This window comes from Scophthalmus maximus, chromosome 19, assembly GCF_022379125.1.
Source record: "Scophthalmus maximus strain ysfricsl-2021 chromosome 19, ASM2237912v1, whole genome shotgun sequence".
In the NCBI taxonomy this organism is placed as follows: domain Eukaryota; kingdom Metazoa; phylum Chordata; class Actinopteri; order Pleuronectiformes; family Scophthalmidae; genus Scophthalmus; species Scophthalmus maximus.
Window position 1 is genome coordinate 4710746 of NC_061533.1, and position 23217 is coordinate 4733962.

Consider the following 23217-nt stretch of genomic DNA (forward strand, 5'->3'; position numbering starts at 1 on the left):
CATACTCTGAATGTTTTTTTATGTCATCTAGCACATCTGACAACTGCCGCTCCTTTACAGAGGGAAAAAAAAGAAGCTGTTGACGCTATGACGTAAAACTCGACAACCAAGTGCGTGTTGAGAAAGAACGAGAACCTATAATGTGAGACCATTACAAATGCAACCAAAGGAAAATCAGACCTCGGGGAAATCTCTTTGTAAACCGAGTCTTGTTTATGGTTCAGCCCAAGGTGGAAACGTTGGTTGCTGTGATCATTCTGGTGGGTCACGACTCGGAGAAAAGGTTGAGAACCCACCGGTTTAGAGAACTAGAATTGGAAGGACTACATCTCCTGGAAGTCCCAGAACTTTCCCTCGTGTGTGAGGTGTAATGTCCCTATGTACATGGGCGTAGCACTGGGGGGGAACGAGGGGACAGACCACCCAGGCCCCAAGGGTGGGCTAGCTAGCTAGCTAACTGTATCTGTAACTGTATCCCTGAATACAGTAGGAGTTGGCCAGGTAGTTACTATAAGAACACACACGGTATCGTGAATGAATCCGCATCATAGCTGCGGGGGGCCCCACAGAGACTTCCTATATGTATAGGGGCCCAGAATTAGGTGCTACACCCCTGCTTATGTAACCAATGTTTGTTTTTTTGAATGGGGGAGATATTTTATTCAGGACACAGTCTCTCTGCTAAATACACAGAGGAGAGAGGTGACACACATCAAGTGATTCATAGTCAGTCCACGCGTTCACCAGTGCTATGGCCTCGAACGGAGCAAAGGGGCAATTGTTTGAAGGATATCAAAGAAATGACAATGAATATTAAGTGGCTCACAACCTCGTTTTTAATTTAATCTAGGTAGATGCATTAAATTGCAGTGCACTGGTTTTACCTCATTCGTCACAAACTGCACACGATTTGCGTCTTTCCGCATCATTTTTCAAAAGCCTACCCTGAATCTTTAGATTGATTTCTCACCTTCCAGGCAGCCATCGCTTCCCCCCTCTCAACCAAGCACAGACTTGAAACTCGCTCGAGGAGCACAATCCATCAAATTCAAAATTTGCTGTCTTAATGTTTCCTGTCGGTTGCATTATCATCACATGGCAGTTGAATGCTGGGAACCTTTGACTGTTGGTGCATTCAGGGACGCTCAGTCATCTGAGATTTTAAAAGTTGGGCTATATTTATTGTTCACCAAGTTTTGCCTGCGCGTGTCTTTTGGATTAGGTTTGCACTGGGTACCGTAATTAATGAAGTGCTTTTCAGCAGAGTCGGTGCATTCAAGGGAGTGTTGTTGAGAAAAGTGATTATTTGAAAGTTCTGGGGCTTTGGTTGATTAGACTCCATTATGACATCATTATATTTAGCCTTTATTAGAACTGAAAATTGTATCTCACTGTCTAGACAGTGATGTGAATCTAAATAAAAGGAGTATGGTCACAAAGAGGCATCTTCCACGAGATACATCTTCAGTTGGAGACCCGGACAGATACAATCTGGAGCAGGATCACGGAGGAACTGGACCGGACCCTGACTTCAGTGGCTGTGATGAATTTGCAGTCAAGCAAAGGATGAGATGGCATAGGCAGCCCGAAGAAAAACAGTTTTACATTCTCCCAGCAAAAAAAAACCTTGATGAATTACTCTTGGTCTTGGTGAGACAAGATTGGTTGAAGTGAACAGCTGGAACTCTCAGAGTGATGAAATGAGAGCAGGAATGTTGGAGCATCCTTGAATTCACCACTCGGGGTAGTTTTAAGAATACTTCCTTTTTCCATCTGCAGCCCTTAACAATAATAACATAAAGGCAGCATATTGCACATTGTGATGGATTATCTCTGTCGGGAAAGTTTCAAGTCTTTGCAAGTTGAAATGATTTTCTACCTTCTGCCCGGAAGGTAGAAAATCAATCTAGAAATGTGGTAGCATGATTCAGAGAGGGGCTAACAATAGGTTTTAAGCAGTAACAGACTAAAACTTGCGAAAGGTAAACCATCAGTTGACCCTCTCTTTTCTTTGTGTGTCTCTACTCAGGATCACATCCCAGTCCCGTACCAACCGGACTCCAGCAGTAATCCGTCATCCACCACCTCCTCCACCCCGTCCTCTCCAGCCCCTCCCCTGCCCAGCAGTGCCACGCCCCCGTCGCCATTGCACCCCTCCCCACAGTCAGCGAGGCAACAGAAACAGTTCAACCTGACAGGTATCAGGATGTCCCTGCCGTCTCTCAAATTCATATAGTTGACAGACTCATCACCAGGGACTGTATGTAAAGATGCACGACGTGTCCCTGCTTCCTCAAAATTGAAGCCAAAATATTCCCGGGCACTGCCAAGTCATTTGGAACCAGAATGTTCAATATTTGTCCCCTATTTTTATTGCATCAAATAACTATTTTTAACCATAAGAATAACTGGAATGAACAGTTGAACATACATTCGTGTGATAAGAACTACGCAAAACAACAGAAACCATCTTTGGGGAAAATTGACTTGACTTTTTTAGTTTGATCCAGATTAACACGGCGCAGGCGGGGTGTATGACCTATACTGCAGCCAGCCACCAGGGGGCAATCAAAATGTTTTGGCTTCACTTTAGGGGAGCTGTCATCACAGAGGAAGCAATTCATCTCCAGCCGCGACTAACATTTTATGAGAGCGTTACTATTGACGATGTCGATCTTGGAGAACATTCCCCCAAAAAAGTATTTTGCCTCATAGTTTTTACGTCTAGACATTTTCTTCAGTATCAAAAGTGACTCACTGATAATTGTCTGTTTCCAATGTTTCAGTGCAAAGAAGAGCAACTCAGAACTAATTCGCCATTTTCAAATTTGTTGAGAAAAACAACTGAACAAAACATCACAAATGTCAAATGCCCTAATGGGGGCAGTAGACGAAATATCAGTAAAATTGAATGGGAGTCCGTCCATGTTGAGATATTGCAACGGACTTACTGACTGACTAACTGACAGACAGACAGAATTTGCCGTAGAGCCATATTAATAGCAAGTCTCAAAACTCATGCTTTCCTTTACCAAGCTGAGTATGGACAAACAGTCCTTCCACTTTGCAAGGCGTCACAACTTCAGATCCAACTGTCGCTCTCCCTTTGTCCCTGTCTGCAGCCTCCAGTTATTTCAAATACAAACAACAGTTCATCTTCCCAGGTAAGTCCCTCGTAATTGATCATTACCCACGACCCATAATGCATTGCAACTAGCCGAGGATGAGAAAGGAGGATGGGGGGTGGGGATGGGGGGTTCTTTTGATGATGCCTGTGATTTTCATCTCCTCATCTCGGCCTGCTTTAGGACTCTCGGGGCCCCGACACCCACTCGTTGCTCTTTCTCATTTGGGCCTCCTAATGATTTGTCAAAGCCCGGACTCTTAGCTTCTGTCCTCCCTGGCGGCACACAGCCCCCGATCCGCTCATTTGGCAGGTTGTTACAGCCGAGACAACCTGGAGTGGTGCGAGGAAACGAAGTGAAGTGTAATTGAGATCTGGGGAGACAGGTTTTCGGAAATCCATATATACGTGTGTGTGTGTGTGTATTTATGCACCACATAGGCGGCACCCTGGTGCTGATTAATGTAGCCACACATACTGATGTCTGTTTTTCCACCTTCACTTGATCAGCTACATTTTATATGCAGCATAGCAACATGGGCCCACTACCACTTGTTGTTAGTCTCATCAATCTAAAGCCATTATGCTGTAAGTGGAATCAATGTCGCATTCAGCTCAAATCAAATGGTAATAAACATAATTGTTGTGGTGAAAATAATTGCTTTTCATTGTCACAGGGTTAGACGCGAGCAGACCCCAGTTCACATATTTGTGAGATCCCCCCGGGGTCACAGACGTAGTCGTACAGTATGTGACCGGCACAGATTCACACCACGGGATCATCCAGAGCCTGACATCCTCCTGGCTCGCTGGTCTTTGGAGGAAATCCATGCAAACATCCATTCGGTGCCTCCGCAAAGAAAACAAAAACACAGGCCCTCCTAGCCGTGGGGCGTCTATAATGCGCCGTGACACAAAAGGGAATTCTTCCGGTGGCTCCCCCTTTGTGTCTCAAATTGCCAGAATGTGCCAGAACACGGGCGGCAAGCGTGGCAAGGAACCCTCGGATGTCTTTCAGGAGGCAGATATATACGACACAAACCGCTGAGCCTATAGCCCCTCTTACATGTTGAACAGAAGCCCTGCCAGATGATATAAGGAAGAATTCAACCTACTCGTCCTTCCGGAAATCAAATTATATATCGGCCCAAGCTGGCCACTCAGAGTTTGTATCTCTGTGCCTCGCCTTAGGGAGTCACTGCTCTTTATCGATATATATCTACAATTTTCAATGCAGATGTAAAAAAAAAACGAGCGAGACGGAGATAAATAGGGTAAAAGAACTTTGTTCTGATTTGTTGGTTTGATATTTTGCCCCTCGACGTTTTGCAGATGTCGTCGCCCCCGAGGCTCCTCCCAGCAGAGCGCCGCAGGTCATCCTGCACCCTGTCCTGTCTGAGCCGGGGTGAGTAGAATCTAATTCAACAAAGCCGCATGGCTGATCCATCTCTTCCTTCAGTCATCTCTCCGTCATCTGCCTCCTCCTCCTCGTCTCTGCCTCTCTGAGGCCCGCCGGTCAAAGGCCAAGTCAGATTTATTGGAGCAGATATTTGGGCGACAATTTGGGCGCGAGGGGCCGACATGACGAACGCTCAGAGACTAATGTAAGCGTGGCCTTTCGTTCATGCTACACTTGGGATGCCAAGTGGATTCCCACTGGCTCTTTGAGGAAGACAGTGGTCACGGTAGAAGGACCGGAATAGGGAGGAGGAATGATGAGATGCCTTTCGACCCAGATGTTGATTAGATCAGGATCTGAATCTATCACAGGAAACAGGGGCAAGAGGACCTCATCCTCCAAGCGCATGGTCAATCGTGATGAAATATGGACCGCTCCCATGGATCGTAATGGATTCATCGATAGCAAATAATGCCACAGTCGATTTTATTTTTGAAATATCAACGCGGTCTTTAAGAGGTCCTATGTAGAGAGGGGCGAATTGAATGAGCTTCTAGATTATGGTATGGTTAGGACGTGCAGCGGCACATGTTTGTGATTTTGAAAACCTGTATTTGATGTCTTCATTTCTGTGGCGGTCGCCTGATTTGAGATTTTTTTAAAAAAGAAAAGGAAAGCGATGTCTGGAAATAATTTGAATCATAAGAAGATACGATGACAAAGAATGGTGTGCATATGTCACAGTACAGGCTTCGTTTGTGTTGTGAATAGAATCGAATGGTGTGAAGGTTACTGTTGCATTCATCACCATAATGATTGTGATGTTCGTAAAAGCTCATCTGCCAGTTTTGCACACGTATGCACGCAGGATGTATATATTCCTGAAAGCAGCGAAGCATCAGAGCTCATCAGGCCGAGACACGTGATAGTGAATGAGTTGCAACAGTTCATGTCTAGTGGAGGGAAACACAGTTGGTATAATATAACAGACCCTTGTATATATATATACATTCATGCATAGAGAGAAACTTGATTAAATCCACTCACAAAAATGATTTAGCCTCATTAACGATTTATGTATTTTAATTGCTTATTCAATTTCCATCGATTTTAAATAACACACATTTAACCTGAACAAACCAATAAACTTAATGGGATTTCAAACAATTATTATTATTAATATTGAGTGCGTGAACCTGGTTCCAGCAAAACTAATTGGATATTTCGTTGTTGTTATAATTATCTAAATGTGGTTATTGTGTAATTAAAAATACATAATGGGTTGCTTAGAAATATTACATGTTTAATTCACGTGCTGCGCGGCGGTGTAGTGGTTAGCGCTGTCGTCTCACAGCGAGAAGGTACTGGGTTCGCATCCCGGTTCGAACCAACCAGGGCCCTTTTTGGCTCCAGCCCCCCGTGACCCTTAAAAGGATAAAGCGTTATAGATGATTGATGCTTCATTCATGTTTGACTAACAGAATCATATCAAGTTAATTAGTAGTTATCTGTGTAGTCCAAATAAATGAAAATGAAATAAAATAAATCTTAAATATGTTGGGCCTGAATATTTGTGTGCGTGTTGGGCTGGCGGACAGAAATAACATCTGATCAAGACCCACACTTAGTTTTCATCTGCCAGCCAAATAGGTTTGTTTAAAATCTGCACAGTTTTCCATGAAACATATTATTTTGTCGCCCGAGCTTTCAAAGATTACAACTCCCATGTGGCTTTGACAGACAGTTGAATAATCCGGTCCGGTCTTTATCAAAATGACGCTGGTGTCAGTGCAGTGGTGGACTAGATTTCCATTCCGGTAGATACTGATACTTCGGTCTAACTTCATAACAGCGAGTTATGAAACTGTTGCGGTGAACGGGGAGATGTTCTCGAGCGAGACATTTCAAATCTCCCGGTTCAAAGAGTGCTTTTACTTTACAGTGGCGCACTCTGTGATCCGACCTCGTCGCGGGGGGTTGAGTGAAATTTGAATTTCACAGCTGGGATGACTCAGTGACTCCATCGCATTATTTACCGCCGCTCCTCGGGAGCCGAGGAGACGCGCCCCAGTGTATTCTTGATGGAGGCCGTCACATGAAGGCAGGTGGCAGGAATCACGAAGAGGAGATGGCAGAGAAAGGTTTTTGAGAATTTCCGCGGAGAAGCCATCGTCTCTTTTCTACTTTGACAATTTCAATATTTCACCCTTTCTTCTTTTCTCATTCTCACAGTCACTCCTTTGATTTTTTTTGGCCCTCTCGGGAATTTGCAGCATAGTGATGAAACTCCTATTCTTCCGATTGAATTAATGTGATTGTCCCACACCTTTTTTTTCTTTCTTTCTTGCTCTGGCAGTGGCAGCTGTTAGATTTCTCTGGTCTTAATGGCCTAATCCCTGGGTTAATGAGGGCCTGTCTCAGACCCCAACGCCCGGCAGGATCCCCTCATTAGAGCGGAGATCGAACCGGCGGTAGAGGCCCCTTGGCGCCACAGGAATCACATAATATTTGACACGCTTGCCTCACCTGTGCTCCTCGCCCGGGGTCCAGGATTTGCTTCGAGGGCCGATGTTAATGTACCACAGAAAGGTCGCGAGAGGTCACTCGCCGATGTTACGCAGCCCGCTATGCGGGCGGACGGAGGAGGTTGGGCTGAAGAGGGAGAGCGGGGTTCCTTGGCGTCGTGTCACCGGCGCCCACGGTGTGGGTGTCAGTCCACATCCCGGGGTCAGGAATTAATGGGGTCTCAGGGCGCAAATGCACTTGAACCTTAATGCAAATGAATGGGAAATAAAAAAATTGGGTTGAGAAAAATGCCACCGCTAGTTAGGAGCGCCCTTTCTCACATTTCAACCTGTTCACACTCTATTCACTCATCTGTCGAATGGTCTTGATATAATGTGGGTTCTTCCACCTGTTGGCCGCAGCATGTGAGCTACAGTATTAAAGCCTGTGGTCCGGTAATTCAGTCCTCTGTCATTTCAATTTAAAATAAATAAATACTTTTTGAAGTCTCAGAAACAAAACAAAAACCAGATGATAATACTAAGAATAATAAAAACATTGCTATTTCTTTAGCACACATCAAAACAAGGTCACAAATTAGATTTTGGGAGAAAACAGCACTGACCAAAACAAGACTATCTAAAAATATGAAAGGTGACATGATAGAGAATAATAACAAAAGAACAACATTTAAAATTGGGCATCGAAAGGCTTTCCTATACAATCAAATGTTTTAAGCACTGATTTAAAAGTGCTGGCGAGTCTTAACTCCTCAGGCATAGAATTCCAGAGCCTCGGGGGCCCTGATGGCAAAAGCCCGGTCGCCCTTGGTTACCAGCCTTGAATTATAGGAACGACTAGCAAGTGATGGTAAAGAAGATCTTAGGTTGCAGCTTGGAGCGTAGGGGATTGGTAGCTGCGTAATATGACCGATCCCAAGACACACAACGTAGGTGTTGAATTAAATGTTGAGATACATGTAATTTCAATTTCTATTTGGGAAAAGACTATTTCGCGATTGAAATTGTCGCAGTAAATGGTTAGGGTTGGGGTTTGTAGGGGGGTCCCTACAAATAATTTGGGCATAAAAACACGTGGAATACAGGATTGTTAAAAAAAAAAAAAAAGGATTGTAGAATAAACACATTTCTATTTAGCACTAAGTGTATTTGTGGTTGAAAGAAGACTCACTCATTAAACAGCTGTCTAATTTCATCTGAGATCGATTGTATTTGTCTTTGCAGATTTGTACCGCGTTGGTGCAAAAAGCAAAGATTAACGCGGATTCAAGGTTTCAGCTCACTTGCATGTAGCAGGTAAAGGCACAATCAATTACTGTAGTTCCATTACGTGGAACCAGGAAGTGATCCAACGGCATCAACACACTAAAAAAAACTGCGGACCATCCTTTGGAGGACTTTGTGGACCATTGTCTTTTGAAAGAAAATGTAGGCCAATGATTTAATGTGTTCTCTTCTTGCTCTTAGGACTGAGACCAACCCTTTGCTTCAAATCGAAGTTGAAACTACATCGGACGTGAGTCTCATGTTTATTTTTTTCCAAGTGTGACCTTTGAGATGCTTTTGTGAACGCGTGGGAATGTGAGTCGTTCATGTACTGCGTCGTTTTTTTGGGGGGGTGTCAGTAATTTCAGCGCGAAATTACTTGTGAATCCGAATGAAGACAAAATACAGCTCTGAGCGTCACATGTCGCAGCCAATTGCATTGTTCTGCCGTTTACCATAATTGGCCTCAGCTCTTTTGAGGAGCCTCCAGGTAAGTTATGCGTCGGAGGCAGCAAGAAAGGAAAAAAAGATGCAGCTTCACTGATCTTCATTGCTGTTCCTGTGACAATGATATATTTTGAGAAAATGGGATGCATATTGCCTTGAATAATAATCCAGCAGGCATCTTTGAATAGGTCACTTTCATCATATTTAAAATCAAATCAGAATAAATCTGCCGGTTTTTCCCCCCTCTGGGGCTGCTCCCCCATTTCATAACTCTCTGTTTTTTGTTTTTTTGGTAACGGCCCAAATATAAGTCAATATTTTCAAAACATGCACAATTGTTGACAAAAATTCCATGCGAGGCAACAAATAGGTAGTTTTTTTTTCTATAATAACAAACCCTACTGATTATATATTTATTCATGATCATTCAAATCCATTAATTTATGGCATATTTACCTAGGTAATACAATATGTTTTTCCGACAATTTTCCTTTTGTGCAACTTTGGAGGTCAACTCAAGTTCAGAAAAAAGCCCACACATATACTCTATAGTATATATCTGTATAACAATGTGTATGAAAACGATATGAAAACACATGGCATTTCAGTCGTCAACTATGTGTTGTGCCTTAACACAGAATGAGGAAGGCAACGACGAGGACTCCGGCGACGAGTTCGAGGAGATGAACCTGTCGCTGCTGTCGGCGCGCAACTTCCCGCGCAAGGCCAGCCAGACCAGCATCTTCCTGCAGGAGTGGGACATCCCGATCGAGCAGCTGGAGATCGGGGAGATGATCGGCAAGGGGCGCTTCGGCAAGGTTTTCCACGGGCGCTGGCACGGCGAGGTGGCCATCCGCCTGATCGACATCGAGCGCGACAACGAGGACCAGCTCAAGGCCTTCAAGCGCGAGGTGATGGCCTACCGCAACACCCGCCACGAGAACGTGGTGCTGTTCATGGGGGCGTGCATGAGCCCACCGCATCTGGCCATCATCACCAGGTGAGAACGGCGATGTCACAGGTGGTGTTGTGCAGAAGCCACCCTGCACGGCTAAAGGGACGTTGTTTTTTTTGGTGGTGCGCTCTGCAGCTGAGCTCTTGAGCGGTTACTCTGTGGCCGGGAGTCGCTTTTAAATCAAGCCACAGATCTACCCAATGAGTTACGAGTGGCCGACGATGGAGCATGCAGAGGTTGTCATCAGAGCAGCCCGATACTGTCGCTGAATGGGGGAACCGCCCACACCTCGCAGTCTTCACTGCAGACTACGGCGGCGGATGATGCAAGCGTAGGGGGTCAGAGCCAACTTGAGTGAATACTGTCACGTCGTGAACAACACTCAGTAGTTTAATGGATTAGTGTTTGTATTTCTCGCAGCGAGTCATTTTCTCAGCTCGAACAAGGCGGACGGGGGGAGTGTTCTTGTCAAAGACCTTCTTCCTTGTTAAATTAATTGCTGCAGAAAAATAATGTTGAAAAGAAAATTGTTTGGATATTTGCCACTATTCCCTCTGTCGCCTGCACAGGCTGCGAAACAAAGGAGGACGTGAAATATTAATTTACCCTTTTGTTTCCTCTCTTTTTTTCTTTACTTTTTTTTAAGAAAGAAGTTAATTGTCATTCTTTATCAAGAAAGAACGAAAGGGTGTTTTATGCAGAATTCACGGCTTCAAAAATGCCCGTGGAAACAAAGCTATGTGTAAAATTCCAATCCCAGTCACAGTGGTGGTGAATATGTTTTGAATGAAAAACATTGGGGCTGATGCATGCCCTGCCCGCACATTGAATATAGGCTACTATATATGCACATGCTTTATATACAACATTTGTTCTCCCACGGTTTCATAATGATACAAGCTTTTCGTAATTCAGTGGAGGGCTGGCAGGTGCCTGGGTAGAGCGCCCACTCGCTCGCCGTGAATCCCGTTGTATATTCTTCACATGGGCTCACGCTGACATTTTCCCCCCTAAAAACTTTACGATGGGGGCTGGCGAGAAAAGTCCCGCTAAATGTCCAGAGCAACATTTGCCTTCTGGCCTCTGGAAGCAGCTTTTGTGTTTCGTAGCCGTCGTTTCAATCGTAGAGCTGTGTGCAGCTCTCTATGCCTCGCAGTTGCTCTCTCTCTCTCTCTCTCGCTCTCACACAAATACACAGTGATTGCGTTTTTTACCTGCCTCTGCTGGCAGGCAGGATTCAGCACAAACTCTGTATCGCTTTCGCTGTGCACAGTATGTCCCACAACACTGTGTCCACCCCCCTCACGACCAATCAGCTCCAAAAGTTAATCATCTGGAGATACCCTCTGAAATATTCTGACTAATTCCTGGTGGAAATCCATCCATGCGTTTTTGAGACACACGCACACACACACACGCACACAGCGAGAGACGAGGGGAGAAAAACAATAAAGAATGATTGACTGATTTATTGCGATGGTTGATTGCGGTTGATGCCTCAAATTGTTTTCGAGAGCAGGGGTGCTCGCTGCATCTCAGAAACCCTCGCTGCTGATTGCCGCAAATAATACAAATGTCGGTGCAACAGATGGCTTTTGTTCCTCGCCAGAACTCTCTCTTGTATTACACAGTAGTGATACAAGAAGGGAGGCAAAGGAAGTAAAATATGCCATCATCGTCCACATACTCCCACAGCAGCCCAAAGTGCAACATGACAAACCTGTACAATTATGCCTAATAGGTGTATTGGTTTATTAAGGATGATGTTTCTAGCTTTTCTAGGCTGCATTAGTGGATATATAGATATTTTTCTCTTTTTTTTGATTTACTTTGTCTGTGTGGCTGTGGATTTAATTGCAGAGCGTCATCTGTGATTTTACTCCTGGGTTTTTTCGGCCACGTGTGCATAGGACATAATTACCTTCAAAGCCCGGAGGCGACTTTAAGGAGGCTTCACTAGCTTCCTCGTCATCTTGAGTCGGATGAAATTGCTTGCCACCTTCTCCTCAGCCTAGTTTGTGAGTTTGAGGTGCAGGGTAATTGTTGTCATGAGAAGTTTGGGCCGTAATGTTTCAAGGCAAGTGACAACAAAGCGCGAAAGCCACGAGCTGCGTTTCTTGCTCAAAGAAAGACCCAGAGGGAAGAGAGAGCTACCCGAAGATGCGGCTGCTGTCAGGCAATCGTTTGTAATGAATATGCATGAACCGTTGGCCTCGGGTCCTTTGCCGGTCACCTGCGTGGCACAGTCAGGGTTGAGGGGCTTCAGCTGTGAGGCAGGGGGGGCGGTTTGTGGAGCTGTCTATTAATATGCCGGCGTGATGGCACCCCTCCAGAAATATGACACCACCTCCACGAACCGCAGTGCAACAGCTTCGCCCTGGCACAGAGTGGGCCCCCGTGTTTCAGTTCAGAGCGATGACATGCCTCTGGCGGCGTCTCCACCTGCATCGATTCAGCCGCGCAGTGTCACACAGGTACACTTCCAGGTCGGGCCTTTGTTTTTGGGTTGAAGCTAAAAAGGCAACAACTCTCAACATTTGGACGATCAGCCGTTAGATACCGTTATTGGAGCGCTGTGTGACCTGAGAAGGTAAAAGTGGATCTTGTGTCACCGGTTATTGAAAGAGTGTTTGGAAGGGAAACAACGAATCGAGATTACAGTGACGTTAACGTGCAGTGCAAGGTATGACAGGATTGTCCCATGACAGGATTGAAATCATTAAAATGCATTGTTGGAGTTAGCAAACAGATAAGCAACACAACCAGGCTCCATTTGTTGCTGCACAATATTACATTTTTCTCACATTGCTTTACCAATGAAACAGTTACTTTTGGCAAACTGTGGTAAATGTGTGAAATCATTACACAGATGTTTAAGAGATTAGACCAACAGTAAATGACGATAGTTAATCACTGTATTTTGATCAGTAAAATTCAGCGAATCCATGTATTAGTCAGTCACATCAGTCCGCACAGTCCCTTTATCCCTGTGCTTTTTCTCTTCCCTTCCCTTCCCTCAGCTTGTGTAAAGGCAGGACGCTTTATTCTGTGGTGCGCGATGCCAAGGTCGTGCTGGATGTTAACAAGACCCGACAGATCGCACAAGAGATGGTCAAGGTAAAACAACTCAGCGGCAGCTTCTGGCTGGAAGACTTTCAGCAGTGGCCCCCAACATAACATGTTACAGAACAGCCACGTCTTTCTCTGTCCGCAGGGGATGGGCTACCTCCACGCCAAGGGGATCTTACACAAAGACATGAAGTCCAAGAACGTGTTTTATGACAACGGCAAAGTCGTCATCACCGACTTCGGACTCTTCACCATATCTGGGGTTCTGCAGGCTGGCAGGTAATTATGTTCAAAACGCATCCGAGACGGGGACACTGACATTGTTATAGCAGTACTGACAGATATTGTGCAGGGACAATGAAATGTGGTGGATGTCCATAAAATATTTACAAAAAGGCAACTTTTAATTGCACTTTAGTTTTGTCACCTCAGCCACAGGTTTAAAGACACTGGAGGAAAAATGATTTTTACATTCATGACTGTCACTGGCCTAAATGCTGCTATGTACCATTTTTACCAACCCTGTTTCCATGACATTGAAGGTGACACTGTAAAAAAATAAATTGATAACGGAAAGGAATAAATCACCCATTGCTGGTTTGCACACTTTTAAGATAGCCCTTATATACAAAATACTTAATGAAATCCTTTTTACACGTTTGCTTAATTATATATTAATTATTAAGGTTAGTTTAAGTCAATCCATCCATCAATTCATTATCTATACCGGCTTTATCTATACCGCAGGAGCCAATCCCGGCTGACATTGTGAAAGAGGGGGGGGTTCACCCTGGACAGGTCGCAAAACGTATCGCAGGGCCGACATAATTTTACGTATATTTAATTAAAATAAACAAACAATAAATTTATAAATACATTAAAAAGTCCAAGAGTCTCTAGCTGATCCGTGAATATATGCCTTGTTGCTTTGTGGCTTTAAAAAACTGATTGTTGACACAGTTTTAACCTTGTGTCAGCTCCTTTGCTTCTGTCAGCTGTTTTAACTGGTCCCTAAATTCACTGAAACAATTAGAGCATCAGCAGGAGACAACTGTGAAGCAACATCATCGTGTGACAGGACACAACATGGATCGTGGGTTATGAGATATAAAGATGCGATTCACTGATTTGTGGAAGAACAAGAACTCAATGTTCAAAGTCTGTTCTCTAATTAACATGACTAATTTGCATTTCTGCGAACCTTTAGCCTGAATCGGTTCGAACTCGGTGATGACCGTTCCGCCTCTTTAGTCCGTCCTCGCCGTTGCCATGGAAGAAAATTCCCACTTCTCCACTCAAGAACACGAGCCGGGTCAACGATGAGCAGCGAAAACTCAGTAGTGGCAGAATGAAGCTGACGGCACGGCGCACAAATAGAAAACATCACACAAGAGGACAGAGTGAATCCCTGGTCACAGTCGTAACACTGTGAACCGGCCCCTCACTTCACCGACCAATGAAGTATATTCTTCTTTAATCTACCGCGTCGCGGCTGAGCACACCAGTGAGCACATGTTGTATCTGCTCGACATCGACCCTCGCGAGGGCCAAGACTTTGAATCAACCGTCCAGAGGAGGCAGTGCAGTGAGCTCTCTGAATACACCCACGGCAACTCCTACAGTTATACCTCCTATACAGTTATACTGTAGAAACAACGATATTTCCCCTCCCATACCTACAGTAGCATATTATTATACCAAAGTAGTCTAAAATATAGTTATAGTAACAAATCAAACTGTTATTTATTATATTTAGGTAAAGTTCCTTCATAAAACAATCATCTGTTCAATCTTGAAATGTTAAAACAATCATTTTTCAAGTTTTCTCTCTCTACGAATACTACACAGTCTTTGTGTGCTAACTGTTGACTTATCGTTCAGTGCGTTAAGAGACATAGTCGCATTTAGAGCGATCATTTCATACTCACTCACTATGAAGCTTGAAGCAGGAGTTTTTTTAATTAGCGTAGCTTAGCATAAAGACTGCAAACTAAGGGATGGGGGCAGCTAGCCCGGCTCTGTCAAAAAAGGTCGAAACATCCTCTTACCAGCATCACTGAAGCTCAGTGATTAGGTTGTTCAACCCGAGCTGGTTGCCTGGCAACGTCGCTACGACAACAGGAGCCCACTCGCTGTGCCTGGCTGCTGTTTACCAAGAAATTAATGCGCCATGTTATTCCCAGTAAAGCCAACAAGCCGTGTCTACGTTTCTATTTATATACCTATTGATAAACTGTGTTGTTGTGTGTTTCAGAGGTTTCTAATAGATGGAGGTGGCTACGTCTGGTCAGAGAATGCTTACCAGCCTTTACCTAAATCTAAGCTAACTGGCTGCTGGTGCTAGCATCCAATTTATGAACGAATAGGCTTATTGTTGATGTTGAGGGCTTTTGCTTGGGTTGACATTGGATTTCCTGTGGAGTAGATTGAATTTCTTCTATTGATTTTTTAAAAGTTGACCACAGGGCGAGAGGTGCCTGGGACCTGAATGATCTGTATCAGCTAATGCAATGAGTAGTTATGACCATGGAACCTATGAATTATGATAACATTCTACCCGGCAGAATATCAAGTAACATTCAGAGATACAGGAATACATAACAGTAGCCTAGTAACTGTTTGAAAGAAACACAAAAAAGAAAAATTAGATTAGATCAAGATTGTAAGAAAGAAAATTTCCTTTAAGGGTCCAGTTTAGGGGTTTAGGCAGCAGAAATGGAATATGATATTCATAATTAGGTTTTCATTTGTGTTCACTAAGAACTAAGAAGATTTTTTTGTTTGTTTTATGTTGCACTACTAAACAACGTGACATGAGGGGTTTTCCTTTGGATAAATCCTACACGCTTGATCTTTTGCCTTGAAATGTGTAGTTAGTCGTTGTTACAGAAATACAGGCTTTTCTGGAACGATTATTTAAAAGCGGCGTCATTGGCTGTTTTGCGATGACGATATATACGGTCATTAGAAAAACGCAGCACATGTGACATCTTCAATTTCCTTGTGCCGGCAGCCGGAGAGAAGACAAACTGCGGATCCCCAACGGCTGGCTGTGTCACCTGGCCCCAGAAATAATCCAGCAGCTCTCTCCGGACACAGAGGAGGACAAGCTTCCCTTCTCCAAACAGTCAGATGTCTTTGCTTTTGGGTGAGTGGCGGAGAGGGTTTGCAAACACCCCAAATGTGTGTGTGAATTAATTCCCATACTCTTACAGAGAATTGTCCTGAAACTCCACAAAACACTCCACAAGGGGCAGTTCTCATTAACTGGTTTTCAGATCTCATTATAGATACAGGGTTTCACTGCTCACTGTACACAGACGGAGATATTGTGATAATCTGTGATATTTCTAAGGACAAATTTGCCTCCATTTCTGCCAGACTTTAGCCGTCCCACCTCTGACCTTTAAATGAGAGCAGGACTAAACAATTTTAAAAGTTAATTGCTTGAAAATTATCAGATTTTTGACATTGCATATACCGGAGTACCCCTGACTGTGCACATATCCTTAATGGAATCAGACAGTGGTTCTGGTGGTGCACAAATAATGACTGACAGCAGGAGTGCACATCAGAGACACACACACACACTGGAGTAGATAAAAACACTAGAAAACATCCAGTTCCCACTTACTGTTCGTGATGTCTTACAGGTCTTGGTTGATTATTATAACCTTGACTTTTTAGAAAACAACCTTTTTTCCTCTCGGTACAGTATTGTAGCTCTTCTCATTCAGAGCAGTCAAAGTGTTTGTTTGCCTCTTAGTGGTTTTGAGGATATTGCTTCAAATGGGATTCATGTGTACCTAATTTAAGTCTACCTAAATGTTCAAGTACACCTTTTTTACATGTACCAAACGGCCAAGAAGGAAAATAAACTATTTTTGATCATTTTCACTCCAAAATATTTACCGCTCCATTGATCATTGCATATATTTTGCTCTCAAACCAAGGTGCCCTCCTTCAAAGCCCATTTTCATTTTCGTCCTAAGTTGATTAAAGATCCTCGCGGCTCCACTTCTTCCTCCGCTGCCATTACCGACTCCGTTGTGGGCGCGGACCCTGCTCTGTTGACTCCTAACACAATTGCGTTTTCAGATGGCCCCCCCCCAATATGGAGGTTATTTCGTCAGTATATAATTTTTAAAGGGGAGAGTGCAGCGCTGGCGCACAATGTCCAGCTGCTCCGTTAGCCATTGTGTTACCTAGAGGTGACCCCCATGGCGGTTTTACATATTCATCAACAATCAGCCGTCGTTTTTTTTTTTTCTCCACCCCCTACTACCGGCGCAGAGCTATTTTTATACTCCTCAAACTTGACGTGCAGAAGGAGAATAAAAACAACAGCTTATTATTTGCACAGTAATTAAGAATGTGTGGGTTTAAGTCTGGGCGGAATGTTTTAAAAACCTGGGGCTCAAAGCAACGTTCATCCTCACGAAGCAAGTTTCTGCACAAACCCAGTGACACAAAAGCAGTTTGATCTTTTAAATTTGTTGTGACGGGGATTTTTTTTTTGCCCTGGCCGGAAGGTGAACCCCCTCCATAGGTGTGTTTTGGAGACGGTGGCGCTTATTCTCTGACCCGCTCCCTTCTTCTGTCCTCCCAGCACCATCTGGTACGAGTTACACGCACGTGAGTGGCCTTACAAGAGTCAGCCGGCGGAGGTGATCATATGGCAGATTGGCAGTGGGATGAAGCCCAACCTCGCCCAAACTGGCATGGGAAAGGAAATATCAGTAAGGGTTGTTTCTTTCTCTTTCTTTTGAATTTGTCACAATTTATGAATCATTGTTTTTGGGGGGGTTTTGCATGATAAAGGCAAAAACCAATCTGGGGTTGCACTCACAGAAGAGCTCTGAAGTGGATCTGAATACTACATGCAGTAATGTAGAAGAATGCTCATAGATTTCAAAGTAATGTTTATGAAAAAAACTTTCCAAAGAAGATCGTTAGAAACTTTTCCAGCCACATTATTAATACCTTCACGCCAACTACCCTGATGGTTACAAGCACAGAAAAATACCTTGAAAATATCATGAAAAAATTTCAGTTTTTCACAAACACTGATATTCTGTGTAAGGTCAGAGTTAGATTTACAAACTGTAGGTGTTTCAAAGTCTCATGAGTCCACTTCCCTCTGGTGGTATCGGCCTTTCCGGTCTTTTGCAATGCACAGTGCAACATGGCGCAAGTCCTTGGTTTGCCTTAACTTCACCTTGCTAAGCTTGCTTTCTACCCTCCCATCCCTCTCCGCTCTCCTTGAAACACCCCCAGCCTCCAGTTGAACTGATGAGGACTTCTTGCCCCGCTAATTCTGTGTGCTTAGTCTCTAAGCGGCTGGAAATCTTTGCAGGGTCTCAAGCCACTGTGAGCAAACAGTTCTTCACAAACCCCACACTACTTCTGTGATGAGTCACTTTAGGCCGTCCAAATAGAAGCCCGGCTCGGGGTACACATGTCCAACCCTTTGGGTTAGATCCCATAATGTCAGGTTGTTATGCTCTTAGTATAAAAGAAATGATCCCTAATTGCCTGTGCCTCTGTGTCTTCCAGGACATTCTGCTCCTCTGCTGGGCGTTCAAGCAGGACGAGCGGCCCAGCTTCTCCAAGCTGGTAGATTTACTGGAAAAGTTGCCAAAACGGAACCGCCGCCTTTCCCATCCGGGGCACTTCTGGAAGTCAGCTGAGTATGTCAAATGAGTTAGGGACACAAACCCCCCTCCCCCGCCCACAAACAATCAGCAAACTATTAAAAGTCAGCCGCCATAACTCTACATAAATAGCCCGCCATCCTTAAAAAGAATGCACTGAATCCAAAAGCCAGCCCAGTGATGAAAACTGCCCGCGCTGTGTGTGTATTTTCATGGAATGTTGGCATGTGTGTGTACAGACGAGTTGACTGTCCAGCTTCTCAAAGCAGTGGGGACTCATATTTCATTTGGTTTGATTCAAGCCATACGGGATATCTTTTCCTTTACCTTTCTTGTCTTTTACTATTGGCTTCATAATATTTTTGATCCATTTCCGGGATGTATCTCGCTTGTGACTTCCGACTGATCCCATCATCTCGGACTTTAAAAAACACGTGTGAGAACAAATGTCCCCATGTCTTTTTTTTTGGGATGAATGTAACTGTTGCACTTCACACATTGTATATTTCCATAACATTGTTTTGCCATTTCTTATGTGTGTCAACTGTGTAGACCATTTTGTCAGTGTTACCTCATGGTCTCATGTCTGGATGTCTGTACAGGCTACATGTTTTGTCTCGGAAAAGCTTTTGACTTACAATGTCCTCTGATTTACTACCGTACCATTTGAATGTGAAGAAGCCAGCGTCCCTGTTTGTGTTGGGATGTTATGGCACGACTCTTTGATGGGAGACTGTTCTCTGATCAGCCTGCGCTTTGAATATTGCCTGTTGAACATGAGTGAGACGTTTGAACAAGCCGCTGGTCAGACCAGGACTCCCTCACTTGACGCTGTTTTGTCAAATCGCTGACACTTGAAATGTATATCATCAACTGTTGGAGAACTAATTACCCTTCAGAAATGCTACCACTGAGCCCCTCCTATACCCCATCTGCCCAGAATAATCTACTTTGAATAGCTATTGATAGATACTGATAAAAATCTAAACCTTGCAACTATATACTCAGTGCAGTAAATCAATACATCAACTGTGTGGATGCTGCTTAGTATATGAAACGGTTTTATTAAATAGTTTGATATCGACTAGAGACCTGTTCCAAACAGGCCTGGATTTGTGGACCGCAGTGGTTTGGATCGGTACAGATTTAGAGAACCCTAGTTTCTAGTAATGATGTGACTGTTAGATGAGTAATGGGAGAGCACATGACCTTTAAAAAGGCAAACGGTTTGTTTATTGGATTATTAAAATGTTTTTTTGGAGTCGGTTAAAAGCAGTGATGTAGTCACTTTGAATTGTAACACAAATTCAAATTCTTATCTCAAAGTCTTATTAAAGAAAGTGTTCAGTGCTCATTTCATCACCTTGTTTCTAAAACATTAAGTCTTACAGGCAACACGTCGAAAGTAAAGTTGAAAAAAAAATTTAAAAACAGAGGAAACTTTCTTCTCAATCATTGCTGGCTAACAAAAGAAACTTTCCTATAATTGATTGATTACTTTAATTGATCATTTATAAACGAGCTGTATGAAGGTGTATTCAAATTCAACTGGAAAGACAGAAGGGCCCACAAACCAACGTCAGGTTCAAAAAGGAGCTAGCTAAGCGAGACTGTGCAACTTTTGTGATTAAAGCTAAAGGCAAAATGACTTCCTCCGCTAAGTTTAGCATTTAGAAAAAATGCAAGGCTATGTTAAGAGTAGTGGAAGTGGAGAAGAGTCTCAGACTTGCAAAGTAATGCCAGTCACAAGCTAAAATATCTAAAATTTGGTAGCATTAGCTAACATTAGCCACCGCAAGCTACGGTCATACCAGACCAAATTTGACTGTAGTGGCAAAAGTGCACTGAATTGAGCAAGGATTTATTTATTGCTAATAAAAATACATTTTTCATTTGTAAGTGAAAGATCAAGTTACATTGTCCATACAAATGAATAATTATCAGCTTGTGCCTACGCGATTAGAGGAATAGGACAGACCACGTACAGGTGGCAGGCGTTTTTAATTAGCCAACATCTTGCTAGCATCATATAATGTTGTACAATTTGTTTAGCGGACAGTGACCTTATCATTTGCAGTCTGATTGGAACTAAAAGCGCAACCCTTTACTATTCTTAATTCTTTTTTAAATTATATCCACCGTTTAGGTCAAAAGTTTATTATATTGGCTAATTGTGACTGCAACACTGCTGAAAAGTCGACTTGCCTCGTTGTTTTTCATAAGGTTAAAGATCGTATTTGCACAAACCTAAAGATTGAATTGACTTCTTGGATTATCAAGTTTAAGTAAGAAGTAAGTAACTTAAATCTGGCTCAACTTTCCCTTTAACATATCAGAAAAAGACATATCAGGATGCTGAAGACCACCCCAGGCCATTTTTCTACTTCATACTGTATATCATAATATATTTTAAATGTATGTTTTAGAGATATCTTTAAAAGAAAAACCCTGAGTCATATCATCATGAATTGGACGTTGTGGCGTCATTCGAGCTGTATACTGCTTTTCGATTCTCTCTAGCCACAACGAATAGACGGAGACAATCCAATCATGTTAAATAGCCATTTTCCACCTCATATATTTACACATCTGCCGGTGTTGGAAAATGCATACAAACAATCTGCTGCTGTTTTTTGGAGTCTGTCTGTCTATTTTGGAATTGCTGGGATTCAAATATTGTAAGTGGATCATTTATATTTGTACTGTTTACAACTTTCAAGTGCATGAGATGGACTATCAAAGATTGATTATTGTTATATATATAAAAAATAATCCTTCAACACGTATATATATATGTGAGCATTTTTTTCTGAGGAACTGTTGTCCCTTGAGCAGTTGGATCTCAATACCTACAGAGGTTTTACGTCAGGCTTTGCAAAACTTTTCGACATCTTTGTTTGAGATTGCTTCACTATATTTATAGATTATATAAATGATTAGACTAGCATTTAAACAAAACGACCTGTGCACATGCTAGAGTTGACAGCCTCACTGGACAACAATCAAAGATCTAACATTAGTGCCAAGTGTATATGACAGATTGTAGACTTATGTTTTATCGTCAATTGCCGTAAAACCAATATTCCTTGTGAACTTTTTGATTTCTTTCTTTTGAATGTAAAAATTGTGTTGTGTTCTTTGGTTGTTTTAGTTTTTTTTTGGTCCTTTTAAATTTCGTTCACTCCATTTTTCTTCTAATTGCATTAGTGTTGATGCTGTGTCGTTTCTTTTCCCTTTGATTTCGTCCTTGTATTGTAGAGACGCTTGTATTTAATGATGCCTTATGGTCTATGGCTAAGTGATGAGTAGATTTTAATCACAAGCTCTTTTATTTGCACTCATCATTTACAAAGTGTATGACAATAAAAAGATGTTTTCATTTTGGACGTTTTCTGTTTCTTTTATGTCATCTTTTATCCTGGTCAACCCTTATCCATGTTTTATTTTTCGATGGAATTTTTAACACATTTTCACAAAACGGATCAGGCGGTGTGTCAGTGCGTACGGCAGCCTAGGTAATTGTTTCACTAATTACTTATGATCACTCATTAAGTTATTTTCTTTTGATTGTGTGATCCTTGTTCTGATTTTAAAAAGTTAAATTGTTTACATTCAAGTTCTAAATTCTTAGAGGAGAATTAAAACTAAAATATATAAACATCACTTTAAATATTCAGAGATACTAGAAGCTGTAATCGGTTTACACTCATCGAGCAGAGACGATTTACATCAAGATTGTGTGGCAGATAAAAAATTACAGAAGTATCTTTGTAAACGCTACAAAGTCTAATTTTCCATTTTAAAATGATTAAAAATTGTTAAAAACATGAAATATTCCACAGGGTACCGGATTTGTCCATGTTTATTATGGTACAGTATATACTGCATTCGGAACAGTGTTAAGCTTCTCAAAAAACCTTGTGGGAAAAGGTTTGAAAATGGAAATGATGAGACAAGGTTACAAGTCAAACTGTTATGTTGAGGTCAAGGCATATATGAATGCGGTTTAATTGTTTAGGCTTCCTTTGAGATTACCTGTTTCAATGAAGCAACACAGCTGAGTTCACCATTCAAAAGAGCTTCAACCTTTTTTTTTGTAGCGCAAAATTCCCTTGGAATGAAATGATCCCTTTAAGTATTACACCGTCTGAACTTTTGAACCGTAATCATAGATGAACAATGAAGCAGTGATGTGGCTTCTGACACAACCCTCCACCCTTTGGCTCTCATGCGGCGTCATAATTGACCCACACACAAGCGTTAGGTGGTGTTTAACTTGGCTTGCACTGAAATTACAAATTGTTCTGCTTGGATTGACGGCTTGCATCATCCAGACATAGATCACGTGGTTATGTAAGGTGTAAAATAGGATGACATTTGTGAACAGCCGCTCTCAACTTCCTACCCCTCTGTGTATGACGGTTGTGTGGTTTGTGTAACTTTAACTGGAATCTTATGTAATGCGCATTTTAGGAGTGGCACCGAGAATATTCAATATTCAATAAGTCCGTTTTGATCAGTAAAGCTATTCAAACAGTTGAAATCCAGAGATCTGATGAGTTTCTTTTTCATTTGTCTTGACTCCTCGGTGAAAGTTTGTCTTGCATTACAATGTCTAACCCGACTCACTCGTTGAAGAAAGAGAGTGAGTCGGTCGGTGAGAGCACAGAGCAGAAAAATTAAAAAAATTATAAATAAATAGACAGATTCTGCAGATAAGAGCTCTGCCTGTCTGCACTGCCACCTCCGCCTCCACCTCCTCCTCCTCCTCTACCTCC

General features: G+C 42.7%; 1 protein-coding gene across 3 annotated transcripts in view; it reads left to right on the top strand.

The window, feature by feature from the left end:
• Positions 1-23217, top strand: part of ksr2 (kinase suppressor of ras 2) — a 77277-nt gene that overhangs the window by 46718 nt on the left and 7342 nt on the right. For 2 of the 3 annotated variants that reach the window (XM_035640795.2, XM_047329268.1), the window contains 10 exons: positions 2030-2198; positions 3123-3164; positions 4457-4529; positions 8516-8564; positions 9400-9761; positions 12737-12833; positions 12931-13064; positions 15799-15933; positions 17395-17524; positions 18342-21823. In XM_035640795.2, the coding sequence (XP_035496688.1) occupies positions 2030-2198; positions 3123-3164; positions 4457-4529; positions 8516-8564; positions 9400-9761; positions 12737-12833; positions 12931-13064; positions 15799-15933; positions 17395-17524; positions 18342-18488 (1338 nt within the window). In that variant the 3' untranslated portion in view covers positions 18489-21823. Of the gene's footprint in view, positions 1-2029; positions 2199-3122; positions 3165-4456; positions 4530-8515; positions 8565-9399; positions 9762-12736; positions 12834-12930; positions 13065-15798; positions 15934-17394; positions 17525-18341; positions 21824-23217 lie in introns of those variants that run through there. The other variant, XM_047329267.1, reaches the window with a different exon arrangement.